Source organism: Chionomys nivalis, chromosome 9 (genome assembly GCF_950005125.1).
Source record: "Chionomys nivalis chromosome 9, mChiNiv1.1, whole genome shotgun sequence".
In the NCBI taxonomy this organism is placed as follows: domain Eukaryota; kingdom Metazoa; phylum Chordata; class Mammalia; order Rodentia; family Cricetidae; genus Chionomys; species Chionomys nivalis.
In genome coordinates, this window is record NC_080094.1 from 52,618,763 (window position 1) to 52,640,638 (window position 21,876).

Genomic DNA, 21,876 nt, shown 5'->3' on the forward strand with positions numbered 1-21,876 from the left:
AACTGACTTCCTTAAGTCGCTTATGAGAAACCCATAATATCAATGTAGAACACATCTAAGTCATTTTTTTCTTTTAATAATTTTGTTTCTGCTGCAGTTTTTAATAATTTTGTTCTTGCTATATCCACTGTTCATCTTCACTATGCTAAATCTGTTTTCTTTAATAATTCAAAAGAATGAAGAAAATCCTCTTTTGCTTTCCACAATACTATGCTGAAAAACAGAAGGCTAGTGGTACAGTGGCATAATTATAATCCTAACACTCAGGAAGTTAAAGCAAGAGGACTGCCAGAAAGTTTGAAGTTAGCCTGGGCTACATAGCAAATACCTCTCAAAAATACAAAGCAACCGGGGCTGGAGAGATGGCTCAGAGGTTAAGAGCATTGCCTGCTCTTCCAAAGGTCCTGAGTTAAATTCCCAGCACCCACGTGGTGGCTCACAACCATCTGTAATGGGGTCTGGTGCCTTCTTCTGGCCTGCAGGCATACACACAGACAGAACATTGCATACATAATAAATAAATATTTAAAAAAAAAATACAAAGCAACCATGACAGAAAGCTATCATTAGTTCTGTGGAATGTTTGCTTTGAACTTTCATTCATTTCACATGCAATATAAAACCAAAATGTGTATAACCCTTAAAATGAGCTCTATCAATATCAACTTCTATATGCTTAGAGAAAATAACCTAGGCCGGGCGGTGGTGGCGCACGCCTTTAATCCCAGCACTTGGGAGGCAGAGGCAGGAGGATCTCTGTGAGTTCGAGACCAGCCTGGTCTACAAGAGCTAGTTCCAGTACAGGCTCCAAAACCACAGAGAAACCCTGTCTCGAAAAACCAAAAAAAAAAAAAAAAAAAAAAAAAAAATAACCTAAGCATGATTTTTTTTTTATGTAGGTGTGAGATTAAAGTATTACCTTGGGTGTGCTTCCTTTAATGAATTTTTTAATTGAGGACAATAAGCCAGTTTCATTCTTTGATGGTTTTTCTCCTCCCGAAGGTAAGCTATCATCAACCTCTGAGTATTTCCTTTTTGCTCTGGCAGTGCGCTGTGTTTGGATTGGACTGGATTGCTGAGAAGCCTTCCGTGTTCTCAGCTTCATCTTTTATGGGTGCCACATGTAAACCTGTAGGAAAAAAAAAATAACACAAATTACCCAATATGCCCAGTTAACTTACACAATAAAAATCTACTTCTTTAAAAGAGCCCAGGTTTGTAAGAGGAAGTGAAAGGCACTGTATTTTATATGTAATCTACCAAGTAAACTCAACAACATGTTGATATTGCATCCTATAAAAGAAAGTAGAGTAATACCAAAGGGAGTACACAATCTTTCTAACACTGTGCTTACCCTTACCTATGCCAAAATTATGTTAAGCCATCATTTACTCTACAAATATTTATTAAGCAGTTAAACACACTTGAGATCCCAAGCTAGGTAAGCACTGAGACAACAGTAAACAATGTAGGGAAGGGTTTTGTCCTTTTGACCTTAAGATATATTAGGGGTAAAACCTGTCACTTGAAGAATGAATTTCATAAATATAATTCAAAAACCAATAGCAATGTAAGAGTTGAAAGAGAGGCTGGATCACTTTGATAAGAGTTCAGTCTTATCACACATAATAAAACTAGATTTATGGGCTGATGAGTGAATTAATGCTACAACATGAGAGGTCCCAGGTTCTTCTTACAGCTACACATAAACAAATATACACAATTAAAAAGAAATTTTGGAGAGATGGCTCAGCAGTAAGAGCACTTGTTGCTCTTCCAGAGAACCCAGGTTTGATTTTCTCACCTACAATGGAGGCTCACAACAATCTGGTCCAGTTCCAGGGGATCTGACACCCTCTTTAGGACTCTCCAAGTACCAGCACCTTCATGGTGCTCAGATACACATGTAGGTAGGTAAAACACAAATTCAAAAAAAATTTTTAGAAAGAAAAAAAAAGGAACAATGTTGTTAAATGAACATACTTGTAAGACAACCCATAAAATAAATACACAAAAAAAATACCAAATCTGGTGTTGGGGAGACTTGGGAGATGGCTTGGAGATAAAAAAACCCTTGCCTCTTCAAAGCCTGCTTAAAACATCTTTAATCTCAGTACTCAGTAGGAAGAGGCAGGCAGTTCTGTAAAAGCAGGAGGCTAGCCTGGGCTACATGAGAGCCTGTCTCAAAAAAGAATAAATCAGACATCAAAATTAAAAATTTTAATTGTGTACCAAGGACCCTAATATACAAAGTCAAAATGTAACCCAAGAGCCAGTGAGCTGGATCAATGGGTAAACACAGTTTGAATTTAATCCTCAGGACCCACATGGTGGGATATTAGAGGCCCATAAACTGTCCTCCGACCTTGCATATCATGGCATGCATATGAATTGTGTATATATATGAAGAAAATATGTACAAATCATTCATCTTAAGGAATTGGTATCTAGACTACATAAAGGAACCCCATCAGAGACTAGAAATTGACTAGATTAAAAAAGAAACACTGGCAACAGACAAGGTAACCAAGAACTGAGGCCAGCCTAGAGAGTCACCCAGCTTTAAGGATCTTAAGAGGAAAATGTAATCCAGGGCCAAGTAAAGCACTGTTTTCTTTCTTTACTTTCAATCTGGCCAGACTGATCTTTTCCTTGAACTAAATCAGAAGACAATATGAAGGGGGGGGGGGGCAGACTTATTAAAACTGTAATCCAAGAAAGGATTATAACCAATTCTGTAACAGAATTCTGCCTCAGTTACAGAAAGCTGGTAATTAAGTTGCTGCAGCCTGACACCAACAACAGTTGAAAATTTGGGTGAATCACAAAAGAGATTTTTCTTGTAACCATAGTACTAAGGACTTGCAGTAACTAAGAAATCTCAATCCAAGAAAATGCCAGGTGGTGGTATACACAGCTGATCCCAGCACTTGGGGAGGCAGAGGCAAGCTGACCTTCATGAGTTCAAGGACAGTCAGTCTGTCTACAGAGCAAGTTCCAGGACAGTCAGGGCTGTTAGAGAAACCCTGTCACGAAAAAAACCAACATGTGTGTGTGTGTGTGTGTGATTTTTAAACTTTTCTTTAGATTTACTGGAGTTATGGATGGTTGTGAGCCACCACATGGGTGCTGGGAATCATACCCAGGACCTTTGCAAGAGCAACAAATGCTCTTGACCACTGAGCTATATCTCTGTCCTTAAAACTGTTAGCAGACAGAATGCATGTGGGCTAGCATGAGCACACAGTATATAACTGTGGTGCTGGAGCAACCTCTAGTGTAGGAAATAAAGAGTTCAAACCAGATTCTCTCTCCTAAGGTACAAAACTGTGAAGGCTCTGGAGCCACAAGTCCAGCTGACCCCAAAGACACAAGAGAAGCTATCATTAAGGGTAAGAAAAAGATGGAAGATGTTCACAACCGCCACTAGGATAGCATGCACCAGGTAAAATGAAGGCAAAGAATTAAACAAAAGCCCAGAGCTGACCAGGAAAACTGAGACGCTTTCCCATATTTCAGCTAGGATTCTGAGTAACGTAATAAGGGAACTTAATTAAGCCAATGATGCACAAAGGAACCCTCTGCAACAAAACTGAAACTCAACTCTTGACTAGGCTAACACAAATGCCTTCAATTACAAGTTCATAAATCCAATTTTCCAAATATACTCTACCAGCAGTTACTTTCTATTCGTAATATTCAGTATTCAGTAAAATATTCCAAAAGCTAGAAAGGTGGCAAGTTGAGTAGAAGCACTTGCTACACAAGCCTAGCAACCTGAGTTCAAACCCCAGAGCGCACATAAAGGTGAAAGGAGAGTTGCCCTCTGGCGTCTACATGCCCTGTGGCATGCTCCCCTAACACACACACTCTCACACACACACATACCAGCAACAAATGCAACAAACTATCCACAAACAAACAAACCGGAAAAACTAAGGCTAGGGATGGAGTTTCAGTTCAGGGGCAGAACACTGACTTAGCACGCATAAGGTCCTAGGTTGTCTCTAGAATTACAAAATAGAGGGGAGGGAGAGTAAATACAACCAGAAGTTGACTTTTTAAGAACAGACCAGTAAATTGATAAACTTATAGCAAGAATAAAAAAAGAGGATACCAATATTGGGAATGAAAACTTGAAAATAACAGACTGTAGACTCAGAAAGAATTATGGAGCATTCCAAACTTTTTTTTTTTTTTTTCGAGACAGGGTTTCTCTGTAGCTTTGGTGCCTGTCCTGGAACTAGCTCTTGTAGACCAGGCTGGCCTCGAACTCCCAGAGATCCGCCTGCCTCTGCCTCCGAGTGCTGGGATTAAAGGCGTGCGCCACCACCGCCCGGCTTCCAAACATCTTTATATTCACCAATTCAGGTAGAATGGACAAATTCCTCAAAATATGAGTCACAAGCAGGGAAATGGTCATGTTTAGTTTTAATAAATCTAGTACTAATGAACGAAAATGATAAAAATGAGAATAGTTAAGCCCAAGAACTTGAGACATAAAAATCACTTTTGGGAGGGGGGCGGTTTAAGACAGGGTTTCTCTGTGTAGCTTTAGAGCTTGTCCTGGAACTCAATCTGTAGACCAGGCTGGGCTCAACTCACAGAGATCTGTCTGCCTCTGCCTCCTGGGTTAAAGGTTGTGAATAAAGGCGTGCACCACCACCGTCCAGCAGCACTCTTTTTTTTTTTTTTTTTTTAACATTCCAACCAGATCTCACTCAGGATTTTTTTTTTTAATTTATTTAACTTTTATTTTACATTCCAGGTGTCAGAGCTCCTGGAACTGGAGTTACAGACAGTTTTGAGTACCATGTGAGTGCTGGGAATTGAATCCAAGTCCTCAAGAAGAACAGCCAGGATTATGACAACTAAAAACTGAGCAGTAAGTTTGCTCTGTAGTTACTTGATGCCCAGGTAAGCAGATTACAGAGGAGGGGTGTTGGTGCTGGAGAAAGTCTTCCAAAGATTCACCATAAACAACATTAATTCTGCAAGTTTTCTAAACTACCATCTAAAATTCCAGACTCACACCTACCTACCATGTTTGGAACTTCAAATTCAACTTACACAAAACTGAATTCATTCTTCTTATCCCATTCCATCCCCAAATATCTCCCTCCTGTTGTATATTTTTCTCCTATAGTCACCCATATAGCCTACCAATCAAGAAATCCAAACTCCACCACCCAGCTAGTTGTGACACCCTGCCCTTACCCCTACAGTCAATCACCAAATTCTGATTTTTAATCTCTAAAATTAATTTTCCAGTCTTTCCCTTTAAAAAAATCTACCCTCTGAACTACAGAAATGTGCCTATTCCTCTTACCTAGTTTCTCATCAACTGCTTTCCAATATAAACTAAATTCACTGGTAAATATGTACTGCAGTGTGTGTGTGGTGCAAATACAAAGGTGTTCAGTGTGTTGATGTTCTTGTGTGGGAGACAGAAGAGGATATCAGATGCCTTCCTCAGTCTTTCTTATAGAACTTGGAGCGCACAATCAGCATCAGAAATCCACCTGTCTTATTTCCCCAAAGAAGGTTTCCAGTCAGTCTTTCTTCGTTGTTTTTTGCTGTTATTCTCTGTTCTGCAGTAATTATAGCTGCTGACACTCTGGGCTCTCTACCCACATTTCTGTCCTCTTTACCACAAATATTATTTCAACTAATTATCTCGTTATCCTCACTGTTTAAAACTCAGCCCAAGTATCATAGAACCAATAAAAGAACCACCCCCACACCCATAAACTTCTGTAAAGCCTGAGGTCATCTCTCCTACCAAATTACCCTAAAATAATCTCCTTCAATAGATTCAATTGCACTTGACAAAAGTGAGTCCCAATGGCCAGGAGAGGAGATGTATGAACCCTTGGCTAAGCATGCAGAGGCACTGCAATGAATTAAAAAACTCTTTAAGGCAATGATCTCTAACAACCTGGCACACACAACCTGTCTCCCCTGAACTCAACCACAATTTTCTTCCCATGTCTTCCAAAAAAAAATCACATGAGAGAAAACTGCTCAAACAATCAGAAGTACATTAAGAATGCTTGCTTACAAAATTGGGGCCAATTAATAAATAAGTTCTTCTTCATCACAAAATTCCTGCTACCTACCAAAGCTGTAATTCTTTTTGCATTTTCTTGCCATCCTGTGTATGACTGAGAGGAGATTGGGCTCCGACATGACACTGCACACTTGCAGGCATCAGAAGACAACTTCCAGGTGTGCATTCTCTCCTTCCGCCATGTGGGTTCAGGGCTCAAGCCCAGCAGGTCAGACTTGGCAACTCTCTGAACCATCTCACTGACCCAAGCAATTTTTTAAGGTAGACAGTTAAAAATCCTCTTAGGGCTGGGCGGTGGTGGCGCACGCCTTTAATCCCAGCATTCGGGAGGCAGAGGCAGGCGGATCTCTGGGAGTTCGAGGCCAGCCTGGTCTATAAGAGCTAGTTCCAGGACAGGCTCCAAAGCCACAGAGAAACCCTGTCTCGAAAAAACCAAAAACAAAACAAAAAAAAAAAACAAACAAACAAACAAAAATTCCCAGCAACCACATGGTGGCTCACAACCATCTGTAATGAGGTCTGGTGCTCTCTTCTGGCCCGCAGGCATACACACAGACAGAACATTGTATACATAAAAACAAAACAAAACAAAAAAACCCCACCAAGTCTGACAATATGAGTTCAATCTCCAGAATCCACATGGTGCATCATTGGACTTTACTAAATATAAATTTTACCTTTTTGTAAAAGGCTGAGCTAGGCAAGGTGATCATACCTATAATCTTGGCGTTGAGAGGACAATCACTCCAAGTTTAAGGCCAACCTGGGCTACAGAGTGAGATCCTATCTCAAAACATATATGGATACATACATAATAAATCAAAATGAAAGACAAGTCATCGCTCCAGCCTGTCCAAATAGCACTTTAGTTAAACATTTATTACACATTTAAAAGTCTGCAAAAGCTCAGTAGGTAAAGGGGCTTCCCACCAAGCCTGACAGACATGTGTTTGAGTCCCAGAATCTACATGGTGAAAGTCAAGACCTGACTCCTACAAACTGTGCTCTCACTGACACACGTATACCAAGTGCAAGTGTTACACACGCACAAACTCATACACATGCAGATACACATGAGAGTAAATGAATGTAAAACTTTTTTAATTAAAAAAACAACAACTCAGTTTTAAAACAATGAACTTAAACTTTGGAAGAATTAAGGATTCTTTTCTCCGATAAATCTAAAATTCTACAATTCTTATTCTATCTAAAAAAATCATTATGAGTGCTCCTCATCATGATACCCATGAAAGAAGCAGTTGAAAGTAGTCTAGTAGTCCATTCTCATGGACCTAAACTGAAATCAGTGTGTTCCACTGTTAGGTCTGCCCATTTTCTCTCCCTGACTAATCTAAGTCACTAAAGTAATTCAGAAAGAGGCTGTTCTACCACCTTATAAAAATTAAGGGCTGGGCAGTGGTGGAACATGCCTTTAATCCCAACATTCGGGAAGCAGAGACAGGAGGATATCTGTGAGTTCAAGGCTAGTGTGGTCTACAGAGCAAGTTCCAGGACAGGTTCCAAAACTACAAAGAAATCCTGTCTCAAGGGGGGGTACGACAAAAAGTCTACATACACAGAGTTAATAAAGTTTAAACCTAATTAAAGTATTCAAGTGCCACTTTTCTTTATTTAAAAAGAAATGAGGCAGGGAAGTGGTGGTACAGACCTTTAATCCCACCACTTAGGAAGCTGAGGCAGGCAATCTGTGAGTTTGAGGCCAGCCCAATCTACAAAAGCCAAATTTCAGGACAGTCAGGACTGTTAAACAGAGAAACTGTCTTGAAAAGCCAAAACCAAACCAAAAGGAAATAAGAAAAAGTACCTGCCCTACAAATTATTGCAGCTATGAAAGCCTGAGTATTAGAAATCCAACTCAGTAATGTTCAATCTTTCAATCTACTATAGAAAGCTATGTCTATAGTAAAATATGGGATCCCAATATAGTTAACTATCCTACTTTGACTTTATGTCAAAATTTTATTTGTTGCTGGACATGGTGGTTTATGCCTAAAATCTAAGGACTTTTGAGGTAGAGGCAGGAAGAACAGAAGAGGTTCAAGGTCAGCCCCTGCTACTTAGACTATTCAAAGCCTGTCTGACCTGCCACAAAACAAAATAAAAACCATTTGTCTATAAAGTCTTACCTGAGGCCACACTTAAATCTCACCATTCCTCACTGCCAGGTTCACAAAAGTACCAAAGGATTCCTGGAGGCCTAAGAGTCTCACTGTGTACATTTTATTCTCATCATGCTTGTTTTACCTAGACAATACTCTTAAATTCCACATATCTCCTGGTCATAACTAGCGTATAAAAGTTTAACTTTCTTTGCTAGGCACTGGTGACACAGGAGATGAATCTCTGAGTTTGAGGCCAGCCTGGTCTATAGAATGAGTCCCAGAAGAGCCAGGACTACATAGATAAACCCTGCCTTTAAAAAAGAAAAGAAAATTTAACTTTTCTCAATCCCACTTGTAGTTTAACAAGCTATTCTACACTTAACAAGTAAAATACAATGACATTTTATCTAAAATTTTGAAAATTTGTAATTTGTTTTGAGACAAGGTCTTTTTTTTTTTTTTTTTTTGGTTTTTTTCGAGACAGGGTTTCTCTGTAGCTTTGGTGCCCGTCCCGGAACTAGCTCTTGTAGACCAGGCTGGCCTCGAACTCCCAGAGATCTGCCTGCCTCTGCCTCCCGAGTGCTGGGATTAAAGGCGTGCACCACCACCGCCCGGCTTGGCTATCCTGTATTAGGTCTGTAGACCAGGCTGGCCTCAAACACACAAAAACTACCTGCTTCTTCCCCTAAGTGCTGGTCTTAAAGGCATGTGCCACCGCACCCAGGAGAATTTGTAATTTTAAACAATGCACTTCAGAAAGAATTCCATAGAATGAGGATATATAAATGAACTCAAGCATGGACATTCTTAACAAAATCTCAACTACCCAGGGCTACCTATTTGTTCAATAACAATTCAGCACAGTGTAAATTAAAAAGGCATGTACTCAATGGCTACAATGACGTAAATCTTTATTCCAAGGACTTAGAAGGTAGAGGTAAGAGGTTCTATGTGAGTTTAAGGCCAGCCTAGTCTACATTGAAAGTTTCAGGCAAGCCAGAGCTATATAGTGTATAGTGGGACTTTTTCTTAAGGAAAAAAAAAAGCATGTACTCATACAAACATTAATGAATATGGATGTTAGGGCATAAGGATATCAGGGTGAGTAAGAAAAAAACGGGAGTTCATTCTAGCAAGTTTCATGCCTGTTAAACAGCCTAATTCTGGGATATGGTGGCATTAACCTGTAATCTCAGCACTCCTGGCTGAGGCAGAAGGATCTGGAGTTTGAGTAAGCTTGGGCTACACAGCCAGACCCTGACTCATTAAAAAAACAAACAAGTGAATAAATAAACAGCCTCATCATAAATGACCCCTGTAGCCAATCCAGTTAAAACGGCTTGTCAGTTTCAACCAACTAATAAAAATTACTTAAGAGCATACCCAGGGCTGGAGAGATGGCTCAGAGGGTAAGAGCACTGGCTGCTCTTCCAGAGATCCTGAGTTCAATTCCCAGCAACCACATGGTGGCTCACAACCATCTATGAGACTTGGTGCCTTCCATGCAGCAGTATATTGTATGCTTAATAAATAATTAAATCTTTTTTTTTAAAAAAAAAAAAAGAGCATACCCATATATGAGGTCCTCTTTACACGCTTGGCATTTGTGATTTAAACTATCTTTTTCCTTTATATATTTCCTAACAACTTGATAATTTACAAATACAATGAGATGCTGCCTTTTAAATTCCTGGCAAACCACTACATTCTTTAACTCATCAATCAAAAGTATAGTGTATTGTAACCAAGATAACTTAATTCTACTTTATCCAATCAGCAACTGATTCTGAAGCTACAAGTCTAATGTCCAGTACATTCTTTCCAAACAGGTCCAAGCCTTTTAGAGGCAGGGCCTCACATAGCCCCAACTGGCCTCCAATTTGCAACTATGAACTTGTGATTCTTCTGCTTCCATCTCCCTGACAAACCATTATAACCAGCTGATGTGGAATGGGGACCTGGGTACTAGAACCCAGTGCTTCCTGCATGCTAGGCGAGCACTCTACCAATTGAGCTACATACCCAGCCAGATTTTTTTATAATCATCACAAGAAGACGCCATCTGAACAAAATCTACAGTCTTGGAATAGGTTAGGTTAATTTGGAAAAGATAAAACTTTCCAACCACCAATTTCCTAATGGTGGGAGAAAAAAATAACACCACCAGCACAAACAAAATGGCCAAAAGGAACTAGCACTGTGTGGAACAGAAAACCCTAAAACATACCTATACATTGCTATACAGCTGTAACACACAGATGTTAAAGACTACACCACTTGGCAGCTTTCATATCCATTCAAATCATGTACAGGAAAGGATTAAGAATGTAGGGACTAGCTGGGCAGTGGTGGCGCACACCTTTAATTCCAGGATTCGGGAAACAGAGGCCAGCCAGGTCTACAAAGTGCGTTCTAGGCCAGGCAGGGCTGTTACACAGAGAAACCCTGTCTTGGGGGGGAAAAAGAAAAAAAAAAGAGGAAAAGCAAAAAACCCAATCCCTGACTTCAAACTTTACTACAGAGCTACAGTACTGAAAACAGCCTGGTATTGGCATAAAAACAGACAGGAGGACCAATGGAACCAAATAGAAGACCTGGATATCAATCCACACATCTTCGGAACACCTGATCTTTGATAAAGAAGCAAAATATAGCAAATAGAAAAAAGAAAGCATATTTAACAAGTGGTCCTGGCATAACTGGATATCAATATGTAGAAGAATGAAAATATCTATCACCATGCACCAAACTCAGTGCAAATGGATCAAAGACCTCAACATAAAGCCAGCCACACTGAACCTCATAGAAGAGAAAGTGGGAAGTACACTTGAACACATTGGCACAGGAGATCACTTCCTAAATATAACCCCAGCAGCACAGACACTGAGAGAAACAATTAATAAATGGAACCTCCTAAAACTGAAAAGCTTCTGTAAAGCAAAGGACACGGTCAACAAGACTTTTAAAACAACAGCCTACAGAATGGGAAAAGATCTTCACTAACCCCACATCAGACAGAGGTCTGATCTCCAAAATATACAAAGAACTCAAGAAATAGGACACCAAAAAAAATCACATAATCCAATAAAAAAAAAAAAATGGAGTACAGACCTAAACAGAGAACTCTTAACAGAGGAATCTAAAATGGCTGAAAGGCATTTAAGGAAATGTTCAACATCCTTAGTCATCAGAGAAATGCAAATCAAAACAACTCTGAGATTCCATCTTACACCTGTAAGAATGGCCAAGATCGCCGGGTGGTGGCGCACGCCTTTAATCCCAGCACTCGGGAGGCAGAGGCAGGCGGATCTCTGTGAGTTCGAGACCAGCCTGGTCTACAAGAGCTAGTTCCAGGACAGGCTCCAAAACCACAGAGAAACCCTGTCTCGAAAAACCAAAAAAAAAAAAAGAAAATGGCCAAGATCAAAAACACTGATGACAACTTATGCTGGAGAGGTTGTGGGGAAAAGGGAACACTTCTGTATTGCTGGTGGGAATGCAAGCTGGTACGTCTTTAGATGTCAGTGTGGTGGTGATTTCTCAGAAAATTAGGAAACAACCTTCCTCAAGACCCAGTAATACCACTTTTGGGTATATATCCAAAGGATACTCAATCTTGCCACAAGGACATGTGCTCAACTATGTTCATAGCAGCTTTGTTTGTCATAGCCAGAATCTGGAAACAACCTAAATGCCCCTCAACTGAAGAATAGATGAGGAAAATGTGGTACATTTACACAATGGAGTACTACACAGCAGAAAAAAATAACAGCTTGAATTTTGCAGGAAAATGGAGCTAGAAAACATTATTTTGAGTGAGGTTACCCAGACAAAGAAAGACAATTATCACATGTACTCACTCATAGGTGGTTTTTAAACATAAAGAAAGCCAGCCTACAAACCACAATCCCAGAGTACTTAGACAACAATGAGGACACTAAGAGAGACTTACATAGATCTAATCTACATGGGAAATAGAAAGTAGAAAAAGACAAGATCTCCTGAGTAAATTGGGAGCATGGGGACCTTGGAGGAGGAATGAAGGGGGGAGGAGAAAGGCAGGGAAGGGAGTAGAGAAAAATGTAGAGCCCAATAAGTATCAATAAAAAAATGTAAAGAAAAAGAAAAAAAATGAAAAACAGAAAGAAAGAAGACAAAGAATGCAGGGACTAATGGAATGTAGTAGTAACTAACTTGGCAAAATCCTGGAAACAGTCTACAATGCTGACTCTGCTACCTATAAATTAAATTTTACCAAAAGAAACTATCTCCCAAACAACTTAAAATACAAACCCTGCACTAGACACATAAGTTATCCGGATTCTTTCAAGTAATGTAATTGACCACATTTTAAAAATAAATTGAAAGGGCGGTGGTGGCGAACACCTTTAATCCCAGCACTCAGGAGGCAGAGGCAGGCGGATCTTAATGAGTTTGAGACCAACCTGGTCTACAAGAGCTAGTTCCAGGACAGGATCCAAAGCTACAGAGAAACCCTGTCTCGAAAAACCCAAAAAATAAATAAATAAATTGATAACCCCTAAGTCAACCGAACCTAAAAAGAAGTGAGCTCAGTTCACTCCTAACACTACTTCACCTAAGAGCTATATTTTACCTTGACTTTCTTTATGACTTGGGCTAAGTCTTCCAAATGAAAACTATAATGATGTTTGCACGTGCCTGCTTATTACTGAAATTTAATCCTGACATGAACATGAAGTACTCAAGGCTGGACTTATGGAGCAGAAAAACACTGAATGATAAACATTAACTGACATGTAACATAAGCCATGTTTTAACCTTCATTTTTATTCATTGGGGAAAACACCTATAATGCCCCAAATTCTACATGACCAAAATACTGAAAAAAAAAAAAAAAAAAAACAACCCAAACCAAAAACTGAGGACCTCTGTACCTTTAGAAAATGTGAGAAAAAAAAAAAAAGCTTCAAATTGCCATTTCGCTGCTTTTATAAAGATAACTGCTGGATCACATCACAAACAAAAATGTGTAACTTGGCATCTGATGAATCGAAGTAACAAGCAATCTACAATCTAAAAATTATGCAGATAAGCCTATCATTTCATGTCACTAATTTGTATACCGACGTAAAGGAGTAATCTTGGTTTTGCCTGACGAGCATTAGAAAGATAAATTCCTGCCTTAGAGTAACATTTACTCAGTCCATTCATCTCGGGAGTTTAGGGTAGTTTCCCAGCAGTATCTCCGAAGGTTTCCCTGCGGTACTCATCCACACATCCAGCTGCCACTAGGGCGAGAAGTAAATAAACAGCGTTTACTTATGCAATTATTTATAACAGAATCCTGGTCAAGAATGCAAAAGTAAAGTAAGACGGGCATACCCAAAGGAAACGGCACGTTTGTATAATCCAAATTCACCCTGAGCTGACCACTATGGAAACCAGAGGCCTCCCACACAGGCTCGTTTTTACTACCACTCTTGATTTTCAGAAGTAGTAATGTCAACTCAACGTTTTACTAGTACAGAAGACAGAAGTTCCTGTAACCTCTCGTTCCAGATTCTCAAAGGCTGTTTATAAGCTGAGCTAGAGCAACGCCCCCCAAAGCACCCTACAAGAATTAAACACCCCAAACGTTACGTGGGCCCACAAGAAGGTTCGAAAAGGCAATCTAACTTAATTAGTCATAAGGACCACGGGGTCAGAGACCAGGAAGGTGAGATGGGGTTGGGGGTAGGTAGCAAAGTGAAATCTAACCCCAGAAATCACAACACAGGCCGCAGCCTAAGAGCTGAAGCTGGCGGGAAGTGAGCTTCCTTTCCGTTCCCAGGGGAAAGTCCAGGCCAGAACGGCGACCACACTGTGGACTTACAAGGCGCCAACAGTGCATGCCTACGGACGCGCTGGAACCGCTGAAGGCTCGGCTAGGGAAGGGGAGGAGATCCCGGCACACGGCCCTGGGAGAGGACTGAGCTTGGGAGCAACGGCAGCGTCTGGACCAAGGGAATTACCTTCACTGTGACGACAGAAAAGTGTCTTCAGGCTCCGGCGATGGTCCCGACTGCGCAATAGGTGGTGTCTTTCCCGCTTATCCCTCAGCAGCAACAGAACCAGCTCCTTCAGCCAGTCGCCATTTCCCGCCTACCGACCTGCTGCACCGCACGGACAGGGACCCGGATGGAAAGCGGCCTCTCCGCGCAGGCGCCCTGGCTTCCTCCTCCCCCGCCCGCCGCTCTCCGGCTAGGCGGGAGGGAAGGAATGCAGGAGGCCTGGGCGGCAGCGGGGGGAGGGGGAGGGCGCAACTTTCACTTCCGTAAAGAGGGTGAAGTTTCTGCCGCCCTAGGGAACTCACCGGCGCGAATTCCTGACAAAACAATAAAAATAAAAATAGAAAAGACGAAAAAGCGAGCGCAGGGCCTTAGGGTCCGCGAGTTGGACGGAACGCAGCTACTGAGTGGGGGCACGGGGTCTGGGGGACGTTTGTACTTCGGGGGCCTCCGTAGCGGACTGCAGGGTGGTCGCAGGGGGCGTAGGGAGGAAAGCGTTGCAGCGGAGGCGGGGACGCCGGGGACGGTTTTCCCTCCCGCCGCTAACGGAACCGCCAAGGGCCGAGCGACGAGGGGAGCGCGCCCTCGCCGCGGAGGCGGGGTTTAAAACGCGCCGAGCGCCCGGAGGCCAGGGTTAGAGACTGGGAGGCGGTGGGTGGAGCCGGCTGGAAGGGGCGGTGCTAACGGCTTGGCGCGCTGGAGCCGGAGCCAGGGACCCAGCCTGGTCCGGATGCTTTCAGGGTTTCTCCGGGCTCCCCGAGCTTCTCTTTCCTAGCGGCAGCCACTGTCGTTCTCGGTCCTGTGATACAAACCCATACCCTTCGCCTCTTCGCGATGTGGACCGTGATCCTGTATGCTGAAAACTCGGATCTTTCAAATGGGTTTCCACACGCAACTATGGGCTCCAAGCACGAGAAAATGTTATCTGTCCAGATCAGCGGTTCTCAACCTTCCTAAAGCTGCGGACCTTTAACCCAGTTCCTCGTGTTGTGGTGACCCCCAACCATAAAATTGTTTTAGTTGCTACTTCCTAACCAATTCTGGTACCGTTATGAATCGTAATGTAAATATCTGTTTTCGGTGGTCTTAGGCGACCCGAATGAGGGGTCGAGACCCACAGGTTGAGAACACTGATCTAGCTAGCGGATTTAGCTTTGGACTGAAACTGCAAGCCGCTTTCATATTTCTGTAAGAAATGTTTATCGGAAACGTACTGTGTAAAAGGAATATAACAGTGAACTAGGAAAAACAATCTGCATTCCCGAGTTAATACTCCACCAAAGAAGACAGTTTTAAGGGTTTGGTAAGGTGGGGGAAGCGATGTGGTCGCGCTAGCTACGGGCTCTGGGGAGCTTAGACTTAGTTAAGCTTAAATTTAACCAAGTAAACCGGGTGGTGCGCACCTTCAAGTATTGGTTGACAGAGGCAGTCAGGAGCTCTAAGTTTGAGGCCAGCCTGGTTTACAGAACAGAGTGAGTTCCAGGACAGCCAGGGCTACACAGAACTGTCTGGAAAAAAGACAACAAGAAAAACTTCACTAAGTGCAGCGTAAATGATGGTTTGATTTTGTAAGAGCTGTGTTCTTAGATAAAGGATACAAGCAAAAGTTCCAAGGCAGGAATTGTTGGTGGTAGGGGATAATAGCAGATGAGGCAGAAAGGTAAATGTATAAAAATGTATAAGTGTACTTTTTTTTTTTAGTTTTTTTTTTTTTTTTTTTTTTTTTCGAGACAAATTTTCTGTAGCTTCGGGGCCTGGCCTGGAAATTGCTCCACAGACAGGACTGACCTGGAACTCACAGAGATTCGCCTGTCTCTGCCTCCTGAGTGCTAGGGTTAAAGGTGTGTGCCACCACTGCACCGCCTAGAGTGCTCTTATAAAGTTTCTTCTTCAAAATGTGGAACAGGTGGTTTGTCTTCAGAAGGGATCCTATCAGAGCTAAGAGTCCACTTGCAATCTTCCCAGCATAAAATTGGTTTGAGACTGGGCATGGGGGGCACGGGTGACGTTCAGGATTACTGAGGCAGGAGGTTAAAAAATTCCAACCAGCCCAGGCTACATAATGCTAACCTGGCTCCAAAAGAAAGAGAGGGGAGAAAAAGTTAATAAATCTTTGAATACAGCATCGATTGCAAACCGATGGTGATCAAAGCATAGAACAAGTTGGGAGTCCATATAGTCATAGGCTCCTGAAAGACCAACCGAAAATCAAAAAATAATTCATGGTTATCTAGTGCCTATGTTGGAAAGTAATAGAATGTAAACTAAAAAATTATCCCCATTGAGTACTAAAATTACTTTGTATACATTTTTACACACACACACACACACTCACTACTGTTGAATGTGAAGGTCAAAAGACAATTCTGTGGTTCTCTCCTGCTTCCTTGTGTGATCCAGAGATGACACTTATGTCATCAGGTCTGCGCAAAAGCTCTTGCTCCTAAGACTTTTTTAAATGTATTTGGGTGCTTTATCTGCTTGTATGCTATGCACTATGTGTGTGGCTAATGCCCAAGGAGGTCAGAAGAGGGCGCTAGACCCAGGACCTCTGGAAGAATAAATAGAAATGCATACATACATAGTCTGTAAATGCATGTTTAAGGTTTTAGAAGCATATGTTTGAAAAAGCTACTTTTTGGAACTTTTTAATTTTTATTTTAAAAAGTTTAGGGGTATGGTGAAATGCCTCCCTGGTTAAGAGTTCTGGCTGAAAGACAAAAAAAAAAAAAGAGTTCTGGCTGCCTCCTCCAAGTGCTGGTATCAAGGGCATGCACCACCACACTCAGCACTGGCTTTGGTTTTTCAACACAGTTTCTCTGTAGTTCAGCTTGGTCTCAAACTCCCACATATCTGAGGATGACCTTGAACTTCCAGCCCAGCCTCCTCTACCTTGCAAGGGCCGAGATTACAGACAATGTGACATCATACATCAATTAAAAAAAGTTTCTGGGGACATATGATATTTACAAAATAATGACATCATCTCAGATCTTTATTCTATAGTTCAAGTGGGACGTCCCTGTTGTGACTTGACTAAGAATGTCCCCAATAGGCTCATGTACTTGGTCCCAAGTTGGTAGCAATGTTTGGGGAGGTGCAGGCTTCTGAAGGAAATTCGTCACTGGGTGTGGGCTTTGAGGGTTTACAGCCCTACCCTGATTCCAGCTGGCTCTCTGTGCTTCCTGTGTGTGGTTAGCCAACTTCCCTGTCCTGTCCCCACCATTCAGAAGACTCTAGTCTTTTGAAAACAAGTGTAAGCTCCTAATCTGCTTTTAGTCCCAGTATTTTATCACAGCAATAGAAAAGAAACTTACTCGGCTCACCAAACAAAACCTTTGAATCGCCACTGACACCAAAGGGAGAAAATTCCACACTTGACCTTCAGGTGACAGTCAAATTTCAGGTTGACTAAAAACTTCAGGCTGTCTACATAAGGTGCACAGGAAATAAATTCTGTGTTTAGATGAGGTCCCACCTCCACAACAGCTCATTGATACGTGCGGAAATATTCCAGTATCCAAAAACACTAAATCACTTTTAGTCCCAAGCATTTCAGATCACTTCACCCATATAATAAATTTATTTTTAGCTGAACCATATGGTATATTTGTAATGGTAAAAGTAAAATGCTGCAGGTTCCTGAGTGAATGCAGCAGGCAATGGGTCATGAGACCATGCTGCAGGTCCCCTAGCAGGGGCAGGCAGTAGGCAGCGGATCCTGAGAGCAGCCGGTCCCAGGCAGGTACAGCACAATTCCCCCAAGTGGCTGCAGTGGGCCATTAGGGACAGCGAGTCCCACGGAGGAGAGACAGATGAATGGGCACGCCACAAGACCAAACTGCAGGTCTCCGAAGGTCCAGGGCAGGGAGCCACATAGCAGGCGAAAGACAAAGACACAGTTAGGCACGCCATGCAGAATGAGGCTGGATATTTATTTAGTGGGTTATGGAGAGGAAAGTGGAGAAGGACAGAAACAGAAGGGGGAAAGGGAGAAAAGGGAAGAGACAGAAGCTACCTCTTTGAAAGGGAGACAGAAAAGGAAGGGACTCAGGCAAGATCAGCTTGCCTTGGCAGATAGGGGAGGGAGTGGGCATGGCATATCTCTGAAAGGGATAGAGCAGACCATTACAATATTAACTTCACAACTCATCATTTAATCCATTGTGTAATCAATTTATTAGTGCAATGATATATTAAATATTGAGATATCCAGGCTGTCATTTTGCTGTGTAATGACTTGACAGCAATGAAACTTTATACGGTCCAAACTAGATTTTTCTCTCATCCATTTATACCTCAGTGTTTTAGACTTTGGTAAAGGTTTTCTTCAAAGCCAAGTATAATCCAGATGGTCTTCAATATTTCATATTCAATATTCCAAATTCAATTTTCATACCAATTCAATATTCCATACCTATTCCATATCCATTGGATTCACCCTACTATCTAAAAAGAAAAAAAAGTCTGTAATGTATATACTGCCCACTTTTGTTAATGTCTCCTAAACAATATAATGTAATAATTATTTATGCAGCATTTAGAGTGTATCAAGGACTGTAAACAACCTAGCAATCACTTGAAGATTTGTGATGGTTTAAAAGGCTAGGGGTGGAAGGACTTGGCAGCATCAGTGATAGTTGATTTTTTGCTTTTTTGGGTTTTTTTTTCTTTTTTTGGGGGGGTTGTTTTTTGTTTTTTGTTTTTTTTTCAAGACAGAGTTTCTCTGTAGCTTTGGAGCCTGTCCTGAAACTAGCTCTTGTAGACCAGGCTGGCCTCAAACTCACAGAGATCTGCTTGCCTCTGCCTCCCAAGTGCTGGAATTAAAGGTGTGTGCCACCACCACCTGGCTTTTTTTTTTTATACTCTAATTTGGCTTTTTTTTTAGATTTATTTATTATGTATACAGTGTTCTACCTGCATGTATCCCTGCAGAATAGAAGAGGGCACTGTAATGATTGTTCTGTCTCTTTAAGAGACAAGCCACACCCACTCCCTCCCCCATCCACTGAGGCAAGCTGATCTTCAGCTTCCTGGTCTAAGCTCGCTCTCTTTTCCGTCTTCTTCTCGGAGAGGCAGCTTCTGCCTCTCTCTCCCCACTTTTCCCCATCCCCCGCTTCTTCTGTCTCTCTCTTCTCTCTCCCTTCTCTCTTTCTCTCTCTCTGCTCTTCTCCCCTTCTCCCTTCCCCCTCCACAGCCCCCTGAATAAATATCCAACCTCACTCTGCATGGCATGCCTATCCATGTATCTGTCTCTCTGCCTGCCCGCTGCCATCACATGGAGACCTGCCACGTGGTCTCCTGCCCTGTCCCTACTTGGGACTGGCTGCTTTCAGCAGCAAGCTGCTGGGGACCCACAGCAAATCCATTACAGGCACCAAATCTCATTACAGATGGTTGTCAGCCACCATGTGGTTGCTGGGAATTGAACTCAGGATCTTTGGAAGAGGAGGCAAAGCCATCTCTCCAGCCCCAATAGTTGGTTTTAATATCAACTGAAGAACTGCCTGTTATACCCAGATCCACAAGGTCCCCCAAAACCCAACAAGGAGACCAAGTCCTGTATGTAAAAGAAAAGAACCTTTATTTTACACAAGTTTTCAAACTCAGTCTCTCAGCATGTCCAATGTTTTTGGAATAATTGGAGAGCCCCAGCTCAGTTAGGGTTGAGTTTTATAGTAGCAAAGGTAGGGGTGAGGGATTTCTAAGGTTCAGGACCCATGATTGGCTGACATTTGTCTTGGAGTATACTGGTGAAATGTGATTTGGGCATGTGTGCTGGCAGGTGATCCTATCTACAATGGTTGGAATGTTAGAAATTTCCTTTGGAGGGTCTGTTTCTGCCTGGGTAGTCTCAGTTTGTGGTCTTTCTTGGACCCAGGCATTGCCCTAGGGTAAACTACTGAGACTCAGGCCTCTATTGACTTTGCCTTGGCTGGGTCCTACCCTGTCTTGATAACATTAGTTGACCTGGGAAGACCTACTCCAAGTATGGGATGCTGGTAAAACCCAGATTTTTTTTGTTTTTGTTTTTCTTTTCTTTATCTTCCTCCTCTCCGTAGCTTTGAGGCCTGTCTTGGAACTAGCTCTTATAGACCAGGCTGACCTCAAACTTACAGAAATGCACCTGCCACTGCCTCCCAAGTGCTGGAATTAAAGGCGTGTGCCACCACCGCCCGGCTCCTGCTCCCCGTTCTTATGTACAGAAAGTTCCAAAAGTTTTTCAAGTCCTAACTTGGCAGGATTTAATCTCTCTAATGCTTTCTCTGACAATATTATCAGGGACTTAATTTTGGCTATATCTGAACAGGGCAGGTCTAGAATATTCTCCAAAAAGACATACTTTAGTGGCTAAGGACAGATGACCTTCCTTTCTTCCTTTACCCCCCACCCCTCTATCTTCGTCAGTTTCTTCTCTCTCTCTCTCCCCTTCTTTTTGTTTTTTTCAAGACAAGGTTTCTCTGTGTAACAATCCTGGCTGTCCTGGTACTTGCTTTGTAGATTAGGCTGGTCTCAAATTCACAACGATGCCTCTGGAGTGCTGGGATAAAAGATGTGTATCACCACCACCCAGTTCTTTCTTGGTTTTTTGAAATAGGGTATCTCTACATGCACTTGCTGTCCTGAAACTCAGTATCTAGAACAGGCTGGCCTCAAACTCACAGAGATCTGCCTGTGTCTGCCCTCCTGCGGGGATTAAATCGTCCACCACTGTATCTGGCACCTCCCTCTTTCTCTTCTCGCAGCACAGTGGATCAAATCCAGAGCCTCATGCAAGGCGAGGCAGGCTCTACAGATATCAGGTGTTTCCAATTTGAGCGTAGTACAGCTCGGCTCTCAGTCCTATCTGGGCTTGGGATTTCTGGGGCTGTATCTCTCAAGAGCTCCTCTTCTCTGGTAGCCCACCAAACGGATTCCAGCTTTTTGAGCTGTCCCAACAATGGTCTCAGTGTTCTCAGGGCAGAGTCCCTGTGTTTTGCTCTCACACCAATCTTTTTAAAGCACAGGAAGCTGGGTGATTGTGGGGCTCACAACCCATTTCCCTTCTCTTAAAAATGGTTGCCTCCTGTCTATAATTCTAGCATTGAGAAGCCTGAGGTAGGGGGATTGCCATAAGTTTGGTGTGATCTTGGGCTACATAGTAAGAATCAGGCCATCTTGGGCTCTAGTATGAGAATTATCTTTTGGTCCTCCTACCTCCTCCACCTCCTCAGCATAATCCTCCTATTGTTAGGTGACACTAACTCAAAACAAAAACCCAAGAAGACTTTTAGTCATGGGCTGCCTGCAAACAGCTGTCCAACATGTCCACTTTTGTAATTTCTGGTTATCCGGGAGATACAGTCAAGTTACTCCATTATACTAGCGGCAAAAGACTTCTCTCCTATTGCCAAGGGAAGAGGTCTAGTTTCTCCCAAGTAGCAAAAATAGGAAAATTTGACCTTCTAGAAACCAAACTTTCATCACTAAAGGGAATGTAGCACGAATTTTAATTGTTCTTAATAATAAAATCTCGGAGTCAGATAGAGGGGTTAATGCTGGAAGATCAGAGAAGCAGAGCAGCCAGCCACTAGAGTTCTTATCCTTACAAATGCTCAGACCAAATGGCGTGATCTTTTCTCTAGGAATCCTCAGACTGCATCTGAGCTCATGT

At 42.3% G+C, this 21,876-nt stretch overlaps 1 protein-coding gene across 1 annotated transcript in view; it reads right to left on the reverse strand.

Annotated features, from left to right (window-relative positions):
* Ctdspl2 (CTD small phosphatase like 2) overlaps positions 1 to 14,349 on the reverse strand; it is a 52,491-nt gene extending 38,142 nt beyond the window's left edge. Inside the window, exons 1-2 of the mRNA XM_057780813.1 lie at positions 14,187 to 14,349; positions 920 to 1,129 (exon numbers count right to left, since the gene is read on the reverse strand). Coding sequence (XP_057636796.1) covers positions 920 to 1,105 — 186 coding nt within the window. The 5' untranslated portion in view covers positions 1,106 to 1,129; positions 14,187 to 14,349. The remainder of the gene's footprint in view (positions 1 to 919; positions 1,130 to 14,186) is intronic.
* Between the last annotated feature and the right edge of the window lie 7,527 nt (positions 14,350 to 21,876).